Consider the following 16,911-nt stretch of genomic DNA (forward strand, 5'->3'; position numbering starts at 1 on the left):
ACTGGACATTTATAACCAACATATTTGGAGAATGTTCTTAAAAAAACAAACAAAAAAACTGTTTGGGCTGTGTGTACTAGCCTACAAGTACCACTGAGGCAGACTAAAAATGGAATTTAAATTTTATTTTTTGTTATCCTAAAAACAAACAGAGTGGTGTGTAATAGCATGGTAAAATAATAGATGTGGCCTCAACATACACATTCTCATGTTAATCACAAAACTGTGTGAACTGAATCCATCGCTTTCCAAATCCATAACGCTCATGTTCTCCAGCATGATTTGAGAGGATCCAAAGGGCATCTTGAGCATTAAAAGAAAATCTGACTGTCTTAGAGTCACATGATCAATAATATTTACTTGCATAGAAAAAGTAGAAACATTTTTATTCTTTTAAAAATTCCATGTTTAATGTCGATTTTCAATTTGATTTTACTTGTATTAACTAGTGCTAGTGCAGCCAAACAAGAGCTGCCGCAAACAAATCGTTCACACAAAACATGTGCTGGAAGATGTGTCTTAATGACCAAAGGAATAATTTCACCTCAAACATGGATCACAGATTTAATCAGACGTCAAATTTAACCCCTCTGATAAATCGTTCAGATGGGTTTGTAAAGTAGTGATGCTTTAGCTTTTGACATCGTATAAATCCAAATGCCCCATGCATCCATTTCTAAGATAGGCCTACATTAAATTGTGCAGGAATGAAAGAGACATCGTTGGTTGTCAAATAATTCCAGAACTGGAATCAACTTTGCAGTCAATTCGTGGAAATCTATTCTGATGGGATCATTTAAAAAAAAACATTTAGGCTAATACAAGAGCGAAGATAATTAAATTCCAGAGAGAGATAACAGAGATTCGCGAGTGCACGCAATATCTGAGTGAGAGGAAAGCGATTCTTAGACACACCACGCGTCCAGTTTAGGACGAGAGGGAAATAAATCTTAGTGTGAGCTCTCGCGTTCAATGCACTCTCTTGGCCGGGATGGGTAACGTCCGTCCTGGAGTGCTACTGTCCTGCAGCAGAGTTTTAAAAAACTAACCTGCAATTAGAGCTTGTGTTTCAGAGTTGGCAACTCTGTGATTAATTATCGGGGCTCCGCCCTAAAGATGTCCAGATTGCCTGTGAGTGCTAAATCAAGCTGTTCTGAATTATTAAGAGCATTTAAATAACGCTGGCAGCAGTGTAGCTGATTTAGAGTAAAGCTGTAGATCAGTTTGGATCTTAACAGAAGTGCTGCAGGGTTTCTGAAAGCGACTCTTGAGTTCTGTCTAGTCTTGGATGATTGCTCTTCATGGCTGTGAGGGAGATTTGTGTTTGGAAAGGGCTCATTTTGGCCCTTTTCCTCTTTGCTGTTGATGGACAGAAAAGGCCGTGAGTACCATGGGCTTTGAAGAGAACAGAAATGTTTATGCTGATGTTTTAAAGATGACAAAATGAATCCCCAAAGCAAACCATATTTTAAAAGTGAATTGATCATGTTGTACTTTGTGGCCATCTAGTGGTCAGATGATGGATGTGTTCACTGAGTTACACATTATGCCCCTTTTCCAAAGATTTAATCGACACATTCTGGGGAAACCATAGGTTTGTGAAATTTCAGCTCAAAATACCCCACTGATCATCTATTTATAGCTTGTCAAATTTGCCCCTTTTTTCAATTTTACTTTTAAGTAAATTTTTCACATATCTGTACTTGAATAGAATCAATAGTGCATACTTTGGACTTTGTTACTTTTTGCAGAAGTTATTATACTTTCTGATCCACTACAGTTCTACAATGTTTCGTTACATTTTCTGATCAGTTTTCCCCCTGCCAAAACAGGGATTGAAAAAAATCTCCATGTTTTTGGTGCTGATGTGTTCATGGTGGCGCTGCCAATAAAGCACCTAAGCTGTCACAAAGAACCGGCAAAAGTAATGAATGAATATGTAAAATATAGCAAGGAGACATTTTAATTGTTTATTAATAAACAAGTGTTTTCAGTGTCAGTGTCGGCTGCAAAGATGACGTTGATGATGCTGACTCGCGATCTTCGCAGTAGTGAACGCGCCAGAGAGAAATGCATTTCATACGGATTACATAAGCAGAGAGCAGTCTGTTTTCTTTCGTTTTGAATTGTTCTGTTTTAAAGTAGACCTGTAAAGCTGTCTATAGATATATTTATCAGGTCTGTGAGGCAAGTAGGCTACCTTACATGCTGAGTTTTGGTTCATTTATGAGACGAGCTCCAGTTCACGCGCCGGTGCCTCTGTGTCGTGATTATCTATTGTCTGCTATATTTACTACTTACTTATTAAATCCTGGCAACTGGTTGATGAAACATTGATTAAAATTAAGATACAATCAATACAAAACGAAATTCACTTAAAAAAAAGGCTTTGTGCTTTCTGTTTGAGGTCTCTGTGAAAGTTTTAAAGCAGTCTTTTAGTACCGCTTTCAGAGCAGTCATGTCCGTAATATTGTTTTTCCCCTCATAAATGGGAACACGAAAAATAAAATAAAATGAATATTTTATGTTCTGTGGAGACCCAGCTAACCGACTTTTGTTATAAGAACGTTCTCCAAATATTCAGTGTTGGTTCTGGGAACGAGAAAAATGTCTAGTTTTCTTGACGTTAGAGGAACGTGTTTTAAAAGGTGTAAAGTTCCTCAAACGTTCTTTAAACTTAATTTTGATTTAAAATTAACATTATAGGAATTTTGATTTCTAAAATTCCAGGAACATAATGTCCAGTTTCCTTAATGTTACTAGAATTTTATTAAAAAGGTTAGTGTGATAAGAACACAAACTACAACTTTATTCAGACACAGCCTTAGATAAACTGAAGATCTGATTAAACAACTCCACAAACAGCATTGCCAGCTTCACTTATTACTAACCAGGCTGACTTTATTTCTATCCCACATCTACAGAAGATCTTATTGAGCATTAACAGAGATTTAGTTGATGTCTTATTGAAAATGTTTCATTTGAGGTCACCATCATGGAGATCAGTGTTTGCTTTAGTTGGGCTCTTGACCCTTGACTTTTATTAGGTTTGAGCTTTATAAGCAGTTACAGGTGTTTATGGAGAACATTTCTGCTTCGATAAAGCAGATCAACTTGTCTGCTTTAATGACAAAGACTGCAGTTAGACAATTGCATTCACTGTAGTTTGAATTGATTGATTCACTTTTAGAACTTAAAAGTAATTGAAGGTAATGACCTCAATTGATGTGATAAGTAATTTGTAACTGAAGAAATTTGTGAGTCAAACTTTTTAAAAGTTAAAAACGACACTTAGACATCAGTACTCGTCATACAAACCTCAACAATGGTGACAATAAAAAGAAAAAAATCATTCAGCTGCATAATTTATTCATGCTGCAATGCATGCTGGGAGCCGTGAATGTGTTTTGTATGCTGGCATGAAGAATGTCACTGTTTCATATACCGATTGTTGATGTCTGAGTGTATAAATGATTTAAAGCAAGTTTGCAACTCAAAGCAACAGAACTATAACAAATTCAGTGTTTTATATTTAAAGGAGAACTCCTGGCAGTTTAAGTTAATCTTGATCGTTATACCTTTTGAGTACTGTCTATAGAAAAAAAAAAAAACGAACCGGATTGGTGCTTCTTGCAACACGGAGCTGCTACAGCTAATGCCCAGAGCTCCCACTCAGCTAAAACAGCAGTTATGGGGGCATATACAGAGTGTCTTTGTGGCTCTTAACAGACACAAAATGTAATTAAAATGTCTGTCCAACATGAACAGGGCCCTTACATGACAACAAGATGCGTTTAGCAACTTAGCCATTGTTTAAATTCACCTAAATAGTGTTTTAGACAGCTTGCTTTTGTAAGACTGAAAATACTGGTTGAGGCCTGATTTATGGGACAAAAGGGCCCTGCTGGCTAATTAACATTTGACCTCCCCAATACAGCCTTTCTTCCTCTCAGAAACTAGGAACTCACACAAGAACATGGTTTAATGTGAATATTCAACATTGACTTATGTTTTTGGTGTCATTTGAAATGTCTCAAAGTGAGTGGTACAGATCTCATATCCAGATAGATAAAATAAAAGGAAATAAGGTTTATAGAAGTTCATAGAAAACTGGTTTAGAGATAAGGCCAGACAAGGCAACCCCCCCTTCTGTGGGATAGAAGCCATTTGAGGGTGGTCTCACCCCATCCCCCTTGTCACCTGGTCAGAGGATAAAGGAAGGTGTTCTGGCTCTCTCTGTCTCTTCTTCTTGGCTGGACGTGGAATTGGATAGTGTGTCTCTCTCTCTCTCACTCTCTCTCACTCTCACTCTCACTCTCACTCTCTCTCTCTCTCTCTCTCTCTCTCTCAGATTCTTTGGTGTAACCAATGTATAACCATGTTCTAGATATTTGACTTGATTGTGGAATTGATCTCTGATATCTGAAATATTAAATTGCTACAATGTGATTATTCCAACTGAGTTTGACATTGTTTATTTAATGGTTAAAAGGAATAGTCAAACATTCGCTCACTTTTAGTGAGGCACAGATATTATTAAAACCTTTCATTTATGGAGTCAGATGAATTAACGAGTAAATACATATGATCAACCAACCAATACTTTGCATGAGTGAGGACAGAACACGTGATTCCTTCCCTGTGTATTGGCGAAACGGAGATTGGACCAAATATAGCGGGCCTTACACTTTAATCTTGCGCTGAAGTCCCGTGGGAACTCAATCTCCCCCCTCCCTGACAGAGATTATTGATTTGGGCTATTTTTGATGCACAGACCTGGCAACCCTGTGGCAGCCACTTTCTATGGATGTTCAACCGACATGTAAATGTTTTGACCTGATTCCATTTGGTCCCTGAACCTAAACTTCATGTTTACACAGGTTATTCATGGTGACGTTCCCTGCAGTGATTGAAACTGGGTCTGATGCCAAATTGTGTGCAAGTCTTCTGAAACCCCAAGAGAGTCTCACAATGACCGTTTCTCTGCTTGATGAGGAAAATGGGAGGACTCAACTTGTGAAGCAGGTTTCTTCAAAGCCATTTCACAGCTGCTTTTATTTCCAGGTCTGTTTTTAGATGTGTTTTTTGTTTTTGTTGTCTGGTTTGTTGTTAACTGAGTTTCTCTAAAGGCTCCTCGAGTAGTTGGAGAATCTGTGCAGACACTGAAAGTAGAAGTTCAAGGGAAGGTCTTCAAAGCGACTGAAGAGAGGAAAGTCATGTTTAGACGTTACCTGCCTTTGACCTTCATCCAAACAGACAAACCCATCTACAATCCAGGACAAACGGGTGAGCTGTGAATGAACCTTGGTTGAATATTAGAGGTGTAGAAAGTCCATTACGCTACAAGTTCTGATTGCCTTCAAGTGCATTATGCAATAAATGTGAGCCTTTAATGCTGTTTTTGCAGTGAATTTCCGAGTTGTCACCATGGATGGCAAGTTTTTGCCTCTTGATCAGATGGTAAGGCCTGACCATGAACAAATTGCATATATATTCCATGTTTACGTGCATGGTTTTGCAATTTGATTTTCTATAATTGCTGCATCAGTGTGTTTTTTTTTTAAATGCTTAACATTCCTGTCTCTGTGTCTTGCAGTACAGTCTGGTGGTGGTGGAGGTGAGATTTCTCCGGTGCAATGGAGCCAATGCTTTTTTTGCACTTGCTTTGTTTGCAGTATTTCTTTGAGCTGTTCATTGTTTTAATAGGACAATAATAATAACCGAATTGGTCAGTGGACAAACATTTCCTCAACGGGGTGGATATTGCAGCTTTCCCACGAGCTAAACCCAGAGGCTCAGATAGGGATGTACACACTAAAGGCTTTTATTGGTGACCAAATGATCTCCCATGTTTTTGAGGTGAAAAAATATGGTAAGCTGTTATGAACATAGTGTATATAATGTGCCACAGTTCAGTGACAGATCTTAGGTCTTACAACGTTTTTATTTCTGGTTTAGTTTTGCCCAAGTTTGACGTGACCGTAAACGCACCACAGACGTACAGCGTTGCAGATATGGGACTGAAAGTTGAGGCTTGTGCCAAGTGAGTGACAGTTATTTTCTTGTCTTGTGGTTGGTCAGTTCTTAATTTTGTTCCTTGTGATGTTTCCCAGATACACATATGGCCAACCTGTACCTGGTCGAGCCTTGGTGGAAGTGTGCCGTAATCCATTTCCATACGCTGTGGTTCCTGAGTTGACCCATTGGTGCTTGAATCAAACCGCAGAGGTGTGACTCCTGCCTTACAGCGGAGGGTGTTTCTTCTGCTCGTGCTTGACTTAAATGTGACTCTTTGTTCTGCTACCAGATGAATGCCACAGGCTGTGCCTCGCTTACCGTCGATACATCAGTGTTTTTTAACACCAAATTTGAAAATAATATGCAAGACACTTTTCTTGTAAATGTGAATGTCACTGAGGAGGGAACAGGTGAGCTATTGGCTGATCTGAACCAATGACATGTGTACGGAGGAAGTTGACTTGTTTATTCAGTGCGTTTTGTTTTTTTCCCCAGATGTATTGATGTCAAAATCTGCAACAGTGTCCATTACGTTTGAAGTCGGCAAGGTCATGTTTGTGGACCTCCCGGATTATTTTGAACCTGGATCAACGATTAAAGGAAAGGCAAGTAAAAGTTCACCCTTTGTCGCAGAAGCCTTCACATTTGTTCCCTTTTCTAACCTTGATTCCCAACAGATATCCGTGTCTCGTTTTGATGGTACTCCATTCGCAAACAAAGCGGTTTATCTCCTGGATAGTAACAGCTGGCCCAACAAACTGCTGCAGAATCTGACCACAAACCAGAAAGGACTGGCCTCATTCTCCCTCAGCACTGCTAGTCTTCCTAAAGCCGCTCTGAATCTCGTGGTACGATTTGCTCTGTTTTGTGAAATGGACTTCTCAAACGCTAGAAACCCATTCCATTCATTGTTCCCCAGGCAAGTGCGACTCCAGCGGTTGTCAATGGTTACAAATCGCCATACTTCACTGCAGATACAAGGGTTGTTCAGCTTCTCCAACCTGATGCTTCCAGTAACCCATCTAGTGAACTGACTATAGTGAAGCTTGAGCAGCCACTCACATTTGATGCTGTGTTTCCAGTGACAGTGAAGTATTCTTTTGTTGGAGAGGCTGGTGACTACAGCGTTGACATCATCTATATGGTGAGTGGACATCAGGTTTTTTTTTTTTTTATAAACCTTGCACTCACCTGTTTTATGCACCCGTTTGTTTTTGTCAGGTCTTGTCCAGAGGATTGATCGTCCTCCATGGATTTCAGACAGTCACAGCGAGGGCTTCTAATATTGTCACGAGCGGCTCTGTGTCGTTCCAACTGTCTGTCAGTGTCGATATGGCTCCAGTTGTGCAGATTCTGGTCTACTGCGTTCTGCCCAGTGAGAATGTTGTTGTTGGTAGTGCATCGTTTGAGACAGAAACTCGTTTCCAAAACAAGGTATGATGTGCACTAGCATCTTTTGCCTTCAAGTGGGGAATGATGATGTGTCCTACAGTGTGTTTGTCCTTGTTCCAGGTGTCTCTACAGTTCTCTCCTGCTACGGCCGTTCCTGCTGAGGGAAATGTTCTGACTGTCTCTGCTGAAGCAGGATCTATGTGTGGCATCAGTGCTGTAGATCAGAGCATCTGGATCTTGGAACCAGGAAGACGTCTGAGTGCTAAAATGGTATCCATGTGCATTTGATTTAAATTGTTGTTGGTCTTGATTGACAGTAAGGTTCGGCTTTAGAATGAGTAATGCTAATGGATCAGTTGGACAAACTTAACACCTATAAACTGACCACAACATACTACACATTAATGCATTTAGTTAAACATGTGACATACTAACACTGATTTATGGTCCCAGGTGTTTGACTTGCTCCCGGTGCGATCGCTGTCAGGTTACCCAAACAATGTTGATGATGAACCAGAGTGTCTAGGTTTTCGACCCCGTCTAGCTTTTCATATAGATTCTGCCTACACTGCTCCTACAAATCAAGCCTACACAACCTTCAAGGTAGAAAACCATAAATGATCATGTAGTCACTGAATAGTATGGAGTCATTGACTTTAAATTGGTCTTGTTTTGACTTGTTGACAGAGCCTGGGAATGAAGATCGCAACAAATCTTGCTGTACGAGCCCCTCCGTGCCCGCTGTATCGTAGATTTCCAGAAAGTAGGTCTATGTAGATGGGTAGTTCTTTCCATAAACCATTCTGCATGACATGGTGAACGTTATTCCGCTTGCTTTGTGGATGGACAAATTGTTTGTTAAAATTTCCATAATTGCAACGAGGGGCAGTTATGAACAATGTTTGTTCTGCAGACACTAATACTGTTCAGAGTAAATTGGTGAAATAACTTGTCTCTTTCAGTGATGGAATTGAATGGTCGTCCTGTAGCCATGGTTGAAATGGCTCCTGAAATGGTTGAAATGGCTCTTCCAGAAGCAGAAAAGCCTGGACCCGACACTCCCTCTTTAGAAGTGACCGTCAGGACTTACTTTCCAGAAACATGGCTCTGGCAGCTTGCTCAAGTGGGGTTAGTGAATTCCTTCTGAAGCTACTTAACCACCGTTTTTACTGCTGTTCCTTTTATTTTTCTCTTGTGCTGTCTTTCAGAGACACTGGATCCACACAAGTTCCTCTCACTGTTCCTGACACCATCACCACATGGGAGACTGAGGCGTTCTGCCTGTCCTCAAAAGGTTTTGGTCTGGCTCCTCCTGCTCTGCTGACGGTCTTCCAGCCCTTCTTCCTGGAGCTCTCCCTGCCGTACTCCATCGTCCGTGGGGAATCTTTTGAGCTGAAGGCCACAGTCTTCAGCTATCTGTCCAAGTGCATCATGGTCTGCAATGTTTATTTTGATATATCTATAGAGATAAATGTGTATAGAAGGTCATGTGTCTTTGCTCCATGTGCTCGGTTTCATTGGCAGGTTAAAGTAACACCAGCTTCATCCACCGCCTTCACTCTTAAACCATATACTGATCCGTATTCATCCTGTCTTTGTGCCAATGGGAGAAAGACCTTCAAATGGGTTCTCTTAGCTTCTGTTCTAGGTTAGTTTTGGACTGCCTCTCTCTAAACTAGACAGGAAGTGAGCAACACCTAATATATACTTGTCACTGCAGGAACTGTCAATGTGACTGTCAGTGCTTCAGCTGAAGCATCCCGGTCTCGATGTGGCACTGAAGTCGTGACTGTGCCTACGAGAGGACGCATTGACGTAGTCACTCGAAGTCTACTTGTCCTGGTGAGTGTTAACCAGCCTACTGGAGTTTGATCATGGAGATCATGCTGCTACTGATGTGGTGTTTTATTGCTTTTATAGCCTGAAGGAGTTGAAAGGACAAACACCCAGAGTTGGTTACTGTGTGCAAAGGGTTTGTTAGCACTCAATGATTCCCCAATACATTCTCCCTGTACAGCTAAATTTTAGCCAGCGCTTAATTCTGATCCGTTCTTTTTGGTCTGCAGGAAACATTCTTTCTGAAGACGTGACTCTGACATTTCCAAAAAATGTGGTTCAAGGATCAGCCAGATGCTCTGTTTCAGTCCTTGGTAAAACATTTCATTGAGTAGAAACTGACATGTGAAGGTTGGTAGAATAACTGTTTCTGATGTGGGTTTAATGCTTGACATCTTGTAGGGGACATAATGGGTCGTGCGCTGAAGAATCTGGATAAGTTATTACAGATGCCGTATGGCTGTGGAGAACAGAACATGATTGTTCTTGCTCCCAATATTTACATCCTGCTGTACCTGGAAGTCACGGGGCAACTCACCGCAGCCATCCGAGAGACTGCCACAGGCTACCTTCAGAAAGGTATGGATGACCAAATCCACTTTACATTTGTAGGAGACTAAATTCCAAAGAGGTTTAGTCCTTCTCTACAGACTAACTCCCTGACCAATTCACATGTGGCTTTTTACCCAATCAGGATACCAAAGACAACTGATCTACAGACATAGTGATGGTTCATACAGTACATTTGGTTATGATGAATCGAATACATGGTGAGTTTCGCTCTGTTCTACTGTTATGTGTAATCTGTTGTGGCACCAGCACTTTGTGTTCAGTTTGTCACAACCTTTTTCACGACCAGGTTGACCGCCTTTGTCATGAGGTCTTTTGGTCTAGCGAGGCAATTTGTCTTCATTGATCCACATGTCCTGCAGAGTGCAAAGGATTGGTTGATCAGCAAGCAGGGTTCAGGCGGCTGTTTCATGCAGCAGGGAACTCTGCACCACATCGACATGAAGGTGCAGTACAGGTTTCTTAAACTATGCCCTATCCAATTGTCTTTAGGCCGTTCTTTTAAATTAAATGTGCTGGTGTTTTAGGGTGGTATTGGTGACGAGGTGACCATGACTGCCTACATTGTTGCATCCCTGCTCGAACTAGGCGTCCCCACATCGGTAAACGCATCTCCAGTAGTTCTGTGAGCTCCTTGCAGATGATTTTTCTGATACTGGTTTTGATTTCAGGATCCCGTCATTACCAATGGTCTGTCATGCTTGAGGCCTGTCGTTGGGAACCTGGGAAACACTTATGCCACGGCTCTGCTGGCCTACACCTTCAGTCTGGCTGGAGAGACCACCATTCGATCGCAGCTTTTAGCTTCCTTGAACAACCTTGGCATTTCTGATGGTGAGATTTTACCAGCCTCTTGATGTTTGTTCATCAGGTTCTTTGTCATCAACTTTCTCCCCTCCATCTCATCCTAAGGCACTAAGCTCCATTGGTCTCAGACGACATCTGGTGATACTCTGGCGGTGGAGATCAGCTCTTACGTGCTGCTAGCGGTTCTCGCTGTTCAGCCTCTCACGACAGCTAATCTGGGTTATGCTAACCGCATTGTCAACTGGCTTGTGATCCAGCAGAATCCCTATGGAGGGTTTTCCTCCACCCAGGTGCCTCTGACTACCAAACATGAGTGCAATCATTTATGAGGAGTTTTTAATATGGTGCTTGTCTTTAGGACACTGTGGTGGCTCTTCATGCCCTGTCTGTGTACGCTGCTCAAGTGTTCAGCTTGGATGGCTCCAGCACTGTTACTGTACAGTCCTTAGTAGGAGACTCTTATAGCTTCAAAGTGAATCGGGACAACAGGCTGCTGTATCAGGAGAAGCCGCTGAAGAACATTCCTGGCAAATATAGTGTTAAAGCGTCAGGATCCACTTGTGTGTCTGTGCAGGTCTGTATCTTCACTCCCTCAGCTTCTGTTGTGCACATCCAAATCTTACTGTGCTTAGTTTGCTTTGTGCTCATACTGTAGGTTGCGTGTTTCTACAACATCCCAACACCCGTTAAAGCCGCCAAAACGCTGAGTGTTGAAGCGAAGGTGACTGGAGACTGCCAACCGCTTGGAACTGATCTCATGTTGAACTTTATGGTGAAGTAAGAACAGCTTTGAATTTGTGTCCTAAAACAGCTCATTTTTACAACTTCCAAAAGGAAGCGGTTCTTGATCCTTTTGACTAAACTGACCCCCCCCCCCCCCCCAATTCAGATACGACGGTGTAAAAGCAAGCACTAACATGGTTCTAGTTGACATTAAGCTCCTGTCGGGCTTCACAGCAGATACGTCACTGGTTCGTAGGTTTAAGATTTAGAAAGTCCCAAAATGCTTGAAGCTCCTTCACATGTACTTGTCTGTAAACAATTGTCTCTTCCTCAGCTCGGTTCTTCACCCCAATCATTCGCCCCGCTCGTGGAGAGGGTTGATGCTGAAGATGATCATGTCCTAGTGTATCTGAAAGAGGTGAGACTGGGTATATTACTAGCTGCCATCTTGAGTGCTGTTTATGTGCTGCTGTTCATCCTTTCTGTCTTGTAGGTTCCCAAAGGTGTCCCCATGAGTTACACTCTGCAGCTGAAACAGGTTCTTGCAGTGAAAAATCTCAAGCCAGCAGTCATAAATGTTTATGACTACTATCAAACAAGTACGCTTTCATCCTAATCATGCTTTGCTCTGGCTGAAGTCACTGTTAAAAAGCTAATTTTTCTCTTCCTATTTCAGGTGATTCATTTGAGACCACCTACACGTCCCCCTGTCCATGATTTGATTCAGTACTGGCTGTAGGAGACATGACTTAAATAAAACTGCTTTTATACAACCAGTACTTTTGTTTTATTTGTCATCTGACATTAGTTTGAAGCAGGAAGTTGCAGTGTTCATGAGTTTCTTTTTGTCCTTTGACCTCAAGTTTTTGTTGGATGACTGAAATGTTAACTCAGGCAGTGGCAGTTAACTTGTTGTTACTTGACATTTTCTAGAAAGACTAACCTGTGTTAAAATCAGTTAAGGTTTTCTGCATTTAAAACTGATGTATTTTGCTTCCATTCATCAAGGATGGACTATGGTTAAAAAAAAAAAATACTTTTACAACCATGGCAATTAGCATTTAAAAAAATTAAGGCATTCAGTTAGACTATCTAGTGTAGCCAGTATTACTATAACAAACCCAAAAGCAATAAACAAACAATACTGGAATGTAGAAGTCATTATTCAATGAGCCTGTCAGTGAAGCAGCTGTATATTCTTTTATATGAATATATAAATGTATTTAACAGTGGTGGAAATGTGCAGCCCTTAAAGGGATAGTTCACTTTGAAATTAATTTTTGGTATGTTTTAGCTTATCTCAAGGGCATCCAAGATGTAGGTGTCTTTTTTTTTCCGCAGTAGTTTCAATTTTGATATTTTTAGGTCAAACCGTTCTTGTCGGTCAGTCATATAATGCAGGTCTATGGTCATTATCTCAAAACACAAGCACAGAGTCCAAATTAAAACAATTCCCCGTCGTCCAAATTAAACAATTCTCCATCGTAAGTACACATTGATGGCCTAAGACACGAAACGAGCGGTTTGTGTGAGAAAACGAACCGAATTTATATCGTTTTTACCTCTTGAACACAGCTGCGTCCAAATGATCTGAGAGCGCGGGCGGGTATAGATATACACACTAGATGTCGCCTTGTCTACGGCAGTTCATTGGAACGAATGTCTTAAAGGCAACATCTAGTGTATATATCTGCACCAGTCTGCGCACGCGTCAGATCACTTGGACGCAGCTGTGTTCAAGAGGTAAAAACGATATAAATACTGTTCGTTTTCTCACACAAACCGCTCGTTTCGTGTCTTAGGCCATCAATGTGTACTTACGATGGGGAATTGTTTAATTTGGACGACGGGGAATTGTTTTAATTTGGACTCTGTGCTTGTGTTTTGAGAATGACCATAGACCTGCATTATATGACTGACAGACAAGAACGGTTTGACCTAAAAATATCAAAATTGAAACTACTGCGGAAAAAGACACCTACATCTTGGATGCCCTTGAGGTAAGCTAAAACATACCAAAAATTAATTTCAAAGTGAACTATCCCTTTAACATGACAGTAGCCTAATAACCCTACTCTAAGGATTAAGGATGAATCTATATTTAACTTGTACAGACTAAGATGTTATTTTACATTTACTTTAATAGCTGTACCTGAAAATTGGGGTTGGGTCTTTACCTGAGAAAATATATGCTGTTTGCTATCGATTTGATCTATGATTGACTTCCAGGGCTGCTTAAATTAAATGTTCACTTTAAAAAGAAAATTCTGTCATTATTTACTCACTCTCAAGTTGTTTCAAACCTGTATGAATTTCTCTTCTGCAGAACACAAAGGAAGATCAGAAAAGTTGGTGATTAATTTAAAGCAAAACAAAAATAACATGCTTTCATGTCTGAAAACATTTTCATCACAATAAACAGACCGAAAAGCTCTGAGTTTATTTTAAGTTTAAGCTGAGTTTAAGCTCTGACAAATTTTCCATCCGTTTATTTTTGTGAATTAGAATGCGTTGCAAAGGACTGTGGGTGATTTAAGGCAGTGAAGGATACATCCGATGCATCCTTCAAAACAGGCAGAACGAAGGACGCGAAATGAAGGCTGCCTTCCAAGGATCCTTCAAATTGAGGTGGCCTTCAGCGTCGCTTGATGACATGGCAGCCGAGATATCCCAGATAGCAACATTGTTTCGGCCCGGATCCGGCCCACATCTGGCACTTGTGGAATGCGGATCTGGCCCACATGCAGCGTGGAATGACGGCCCTTGGGTGGCCCACTCCTGTTTGCCAGATCTGGGCCACAAGCAGGCCATAGCAATGCCACATGTCAGCCAAGAGCAAAGAAATAAACCAGAACTGGACCTTATCTGAGCCACAAAATCTGTGTATATTAAATATGGAGTCATCTCAGCCTTAATAAGCCTGTTAACAAGCAGAATCCCTGAAGGAAAGAAGAGAACAGAAAAAGAGACGAGCAGAAACACAAGAACTACAACTGACTTCAGCCACAGTCTAAGATGAAATCAACTGAAGAGAAAAGAAGACATTAAATCTGTGAAGATATCAGCAGAGGAGGATTAAACAACTCCACAAACAGCATTACCAGCTTCACTTATTACTAACCAGACTGACTTTATTTCTGTCAGACGTCTACAAAAGTTTTTATTGAGATTTAACAGAGGTTTAACTCTAATGTGTTTCATTTGAAGTCACCATAAGAGTGATTAGTGTTTCCATTGGTTGGGCTCTTGACTCTTAATATATCTTATATCTCTTTTTGCTGCTGTGACAGTGTGTTTGTTGAACACATTTGCAGTAGCAAAGAAAGCTAAAGTGCAACGAGATCAGGTGATGATGGCAGAGCCGATCAGCCCTATACGCACACTACGCAAGGTGCGTAGGGCCCCGCAAATTACTCAAGGCCCCGCCTCCCCTCGTGTCAAAGCGCGTCAATCAATGTTTACAATATCGATGAGAAAATGAAGCGGAACTGTCTTTCTGGTCACGAAAAGAGAGAGAAAAAAACACCATGAGAGTTAATTGCGGCAACAGTTATCAGGTAGACTTGTGTGCTCTCCTCTCAAAGTTTGATGTCAGCAAAGAACAGTAGGCTAAAGTTAAGTTGATGTGCGTTGATTTATTATGTTTAATAAACGACAAAGGACAACAGTGTTTGTTTATAAACTGCAGCTCGGAAAAGATAACCGCGTCGCGCGTTAACATGCGATCATATGAACGTGCATGAAATGAAACGCACACTTTCCAGCAGAAACATCTGTTGTGAGTTGGGACCAGTACAATACGGGCGTGATGGCACTCCTCATTATAGTTTTAAAACAAGAAAGACGATGATTATCTAGTCGCTAAGTCAAGGTTTAGTTACAACTCTGCACTAATGCAATATGGAAAGCAATGTATTGACATTGACTATTGATAGGCTCCATTGAATTTAAAATGTTGATTGGCTGGAGATTCTGGTCAATATGGATGCACATCCCTCAGTAAATAATAACCATCAAGAATCAAGAGTATCAAGAATTACTTTTATCATTTAAAAACACAGTGACATGCTATGGCGCCATTTTAGCTTTTATTCATTCACAGGATATGCATTTTTTATATCAATAATTATGACCGCCGCTAGCGTAGCTAGCCGGTCATATAGGGATTGTCAATTTTTTTTTTTTTTTTTTTTTTCGTCACCTTACTGAATTTTTCGTCAACGATACCAGGGACACCGAAGCACCGGGGAACATGAAATTTGGTGGGCATGTAGCCCCACTAGACTTCTAAGGAAAAATTTCGTTTGGTCCCCGGGGGCCACTCCCCCCCCCGCGCTGGGCCCCCCAAACCCCCAAAAATGCAGTTTTTCCTAAATAACTACCTGAACCGTGGCACCGAGGATGAAGAAATTTTTGTGGTATGTTGGTCTACTAGACTTTTACGGAAAAATTTCATTTGGTCCCCGGGGGCCACTTCCCCCTCCCCGCGCTGGGGCCCCCGTAAATTTTTCGTCAACGATACCAGGGACACCGAAGCACCGGGGAACATGAAATTTGGTGGGCATGTAGCCCCACACTTCTACGGAAAAATTTCATTTGGTCCCCGGGGGCCACTCCCCCCCCCGCGCTGGGCCCCCCCAAACCCAAAAAAATGCAGTTTTTTCCTAAATAACTACCTGAACCGTGGCACCGAGGATGAAGAAATTTTTATGGCACATCAACCTAGCCCATAATCACTCATTTGTGATTTGCGCCCCTCCCATAAAAAATGAAAATGCAATATTATTCTGCTTTAATCGCCCCTATCTTCAGTGGAGATGTTCAGAACTGCACCATATTTCATGTGTATGATTAACTTGACAACCTCTGGGGGTATCCTCTGCTAAGTTTTGTAGAATTTCATCCATGGGGGGGTATAAAATAAATTCATTTATGTGCACATTTAGTGACTGTACACTCATCGGCCTGTAGATGGTGCTGTTGAGCGAAGGGTTGCTGGTTTAGGATGATACTGTCACACACACACATGCAGGAATACAAACAAACGCAAGCATGCACACACACTGACATCCACACGCACAGACACACACCCATACACACACATACAAATCCACATGCACAGACACACACACACACAAACACACACGCGCACACATGTACGCACACATACATACACGCACAGACACACACACACACACACAAATACACACACACACACACACAGACAGACATGCACATACTATTACTTTTTTTAGGTATATACATAAACACGCAATACAGCCAAATTACTCCACGTCATTTATTTTTGTGGAAAACCAGTGCAGGCCTGAGCGGCGGTCATATTTTGTACCGCGATGCGGTACATCTAGTTCAATTTGTACTATTTAAAATGTGAATTCTTGATATTAAGAATTAACTTTTTACTAGTAACAATGTCTTCTGATATCAGGAATTACATTTTCACTAGAACTAGTTAAAGGAGGGATTGTAGTGGGAACACTGGGGTGTCAGGTGTGACTATGTGGCAATGGCAAATAGTTCATGGCTCACGGGTCAGGTATGAGG

General features: G+C 41.2%; 2 protein-coding genes across 4 annotated transcripts in view; both read left to right on the forward strand.

Annotated features, from left to right (window-relative positions):
- Positions 1–12,124, forward strand: part of LOC309497975 (pregnancy zone protein-like) — a 31,112-nt gene extending 18,988 nt beyond the window's left edge. Inside the window, exons 14-34 of one of the 3 annotated variants that reach the window (XM_082168454.1) lie at positions 7,531–7,680; positions 7,864–8,013; positions 8,098–8,173; positions 8,445–8,538; positions 8,619–8,844; positions 8,935–9,058; positions 9,131–9,252; positions 9,331–9,382; positions 9,477–9,560; positions 9,649–9,825; positions 9,941–10,016; positions 10,106–10,262; positions 10,344–10,418; positions 10,488–10,650; positions 10,729–10,913; positions 10,982–11,197; positions 11,279–11,400; positions 11,513–11,594; positions 11,681–11,764; positions 11,840–11,945; positions 12,023–12,124. In XM_082168454.1, coding sequence (XP_082024580.1) covers positions 7,531–7,680; positions 7,864–8,013; positions 8,098–8,173; positions 8,445–8,538; positions 8,619–8,844; positions 8,935–9,058; positions 9,131–9,252; positions 9,331–9,382; positions 9,477–9,560; positions 9,649–9,825; positions 9,941–10,016; positions 10,106–10,262; positions 10,344–10,418; positions 10,488–10,650; positions 10,729–10,913; positions 10,982–11,197; positions 11,279–11,400; positions 11,513–11,594; positions 11,681–11,764; positions 11,840–11,945; positions 12,023–12,063 — 2,562 coding nt within the window. In that variant the 3' untranslated portion in view covers positions 12,064–12,124. The remainder of the gene's footprint in view (positions 1–7,530; positions 7,681–7,863; positions 8,014–8,097; positions 8,174–8,444; positions 8,539–8,618; positions 8,845–8,934; positions 9,059–9,130; positions 9,253–9,330; positions 9,383–9,476; positions 9,561–9,648; positions 9,826–9,940; positions 10,017–10,105; positions 10,263–10,343; positions 10,419–10,487; positions 10,651–10,728; positions 10,914–10,981; positions 11,198–11,278; positions 11,401–11,512; positions 11,595–11,680; positions 11,765–11,839; positions 11,946–12,022) is intronic. The other 2 variants (XM_082168453.1, XM_082168452.1) reach the window with 2 other exon arrangements.
- On the forward strand, positions 1,222–7,458 carry LOC309474586 (alpha-2-macroglobulin-like protein 1; the record flags this gene model as incomplete). Its single annotated transcript, XM_082137111.1, has 13 exons — positions 1,222–1,381; positions 4,881–5,064; positions 5,130–5,286; positions 5,408–5,460; positions 5,597–5,617; positions 5,707–5,872; positions 5,959–6,043; positions 6,114–6,228; positions 6,308–6,428; positions 6,514–6,623; positions 6,696–6,866; positions 6,938–7,162; positions 7,240–7,458. The coding sequence occupies exons 1-13, from the start codon at positions 1,302–1,304 to the stop codon at positions 7,456–7,458; spliced, it is 1,707 nt and encodes a 568-aa protein (XP_081993237.1). The 5' UTR covers positions 1,222–1,301.
- Positions 12,125–16,911: the final 4,787 nt, after the last annotated feature.

Source organism: Leuciscus leuciscus (assembly GCF_965113295.1).
Source record: "Leuciscus leuciscus genome assembly, chromosome: 1".
Taxonomy (NCBI): domain Eukaryota; kingdom Metazoa; phylum Chordata; class Actinopteri; order Cypriniformes; family Leuciscidae; genus Leuciscus; species Leuciscus leuciscus.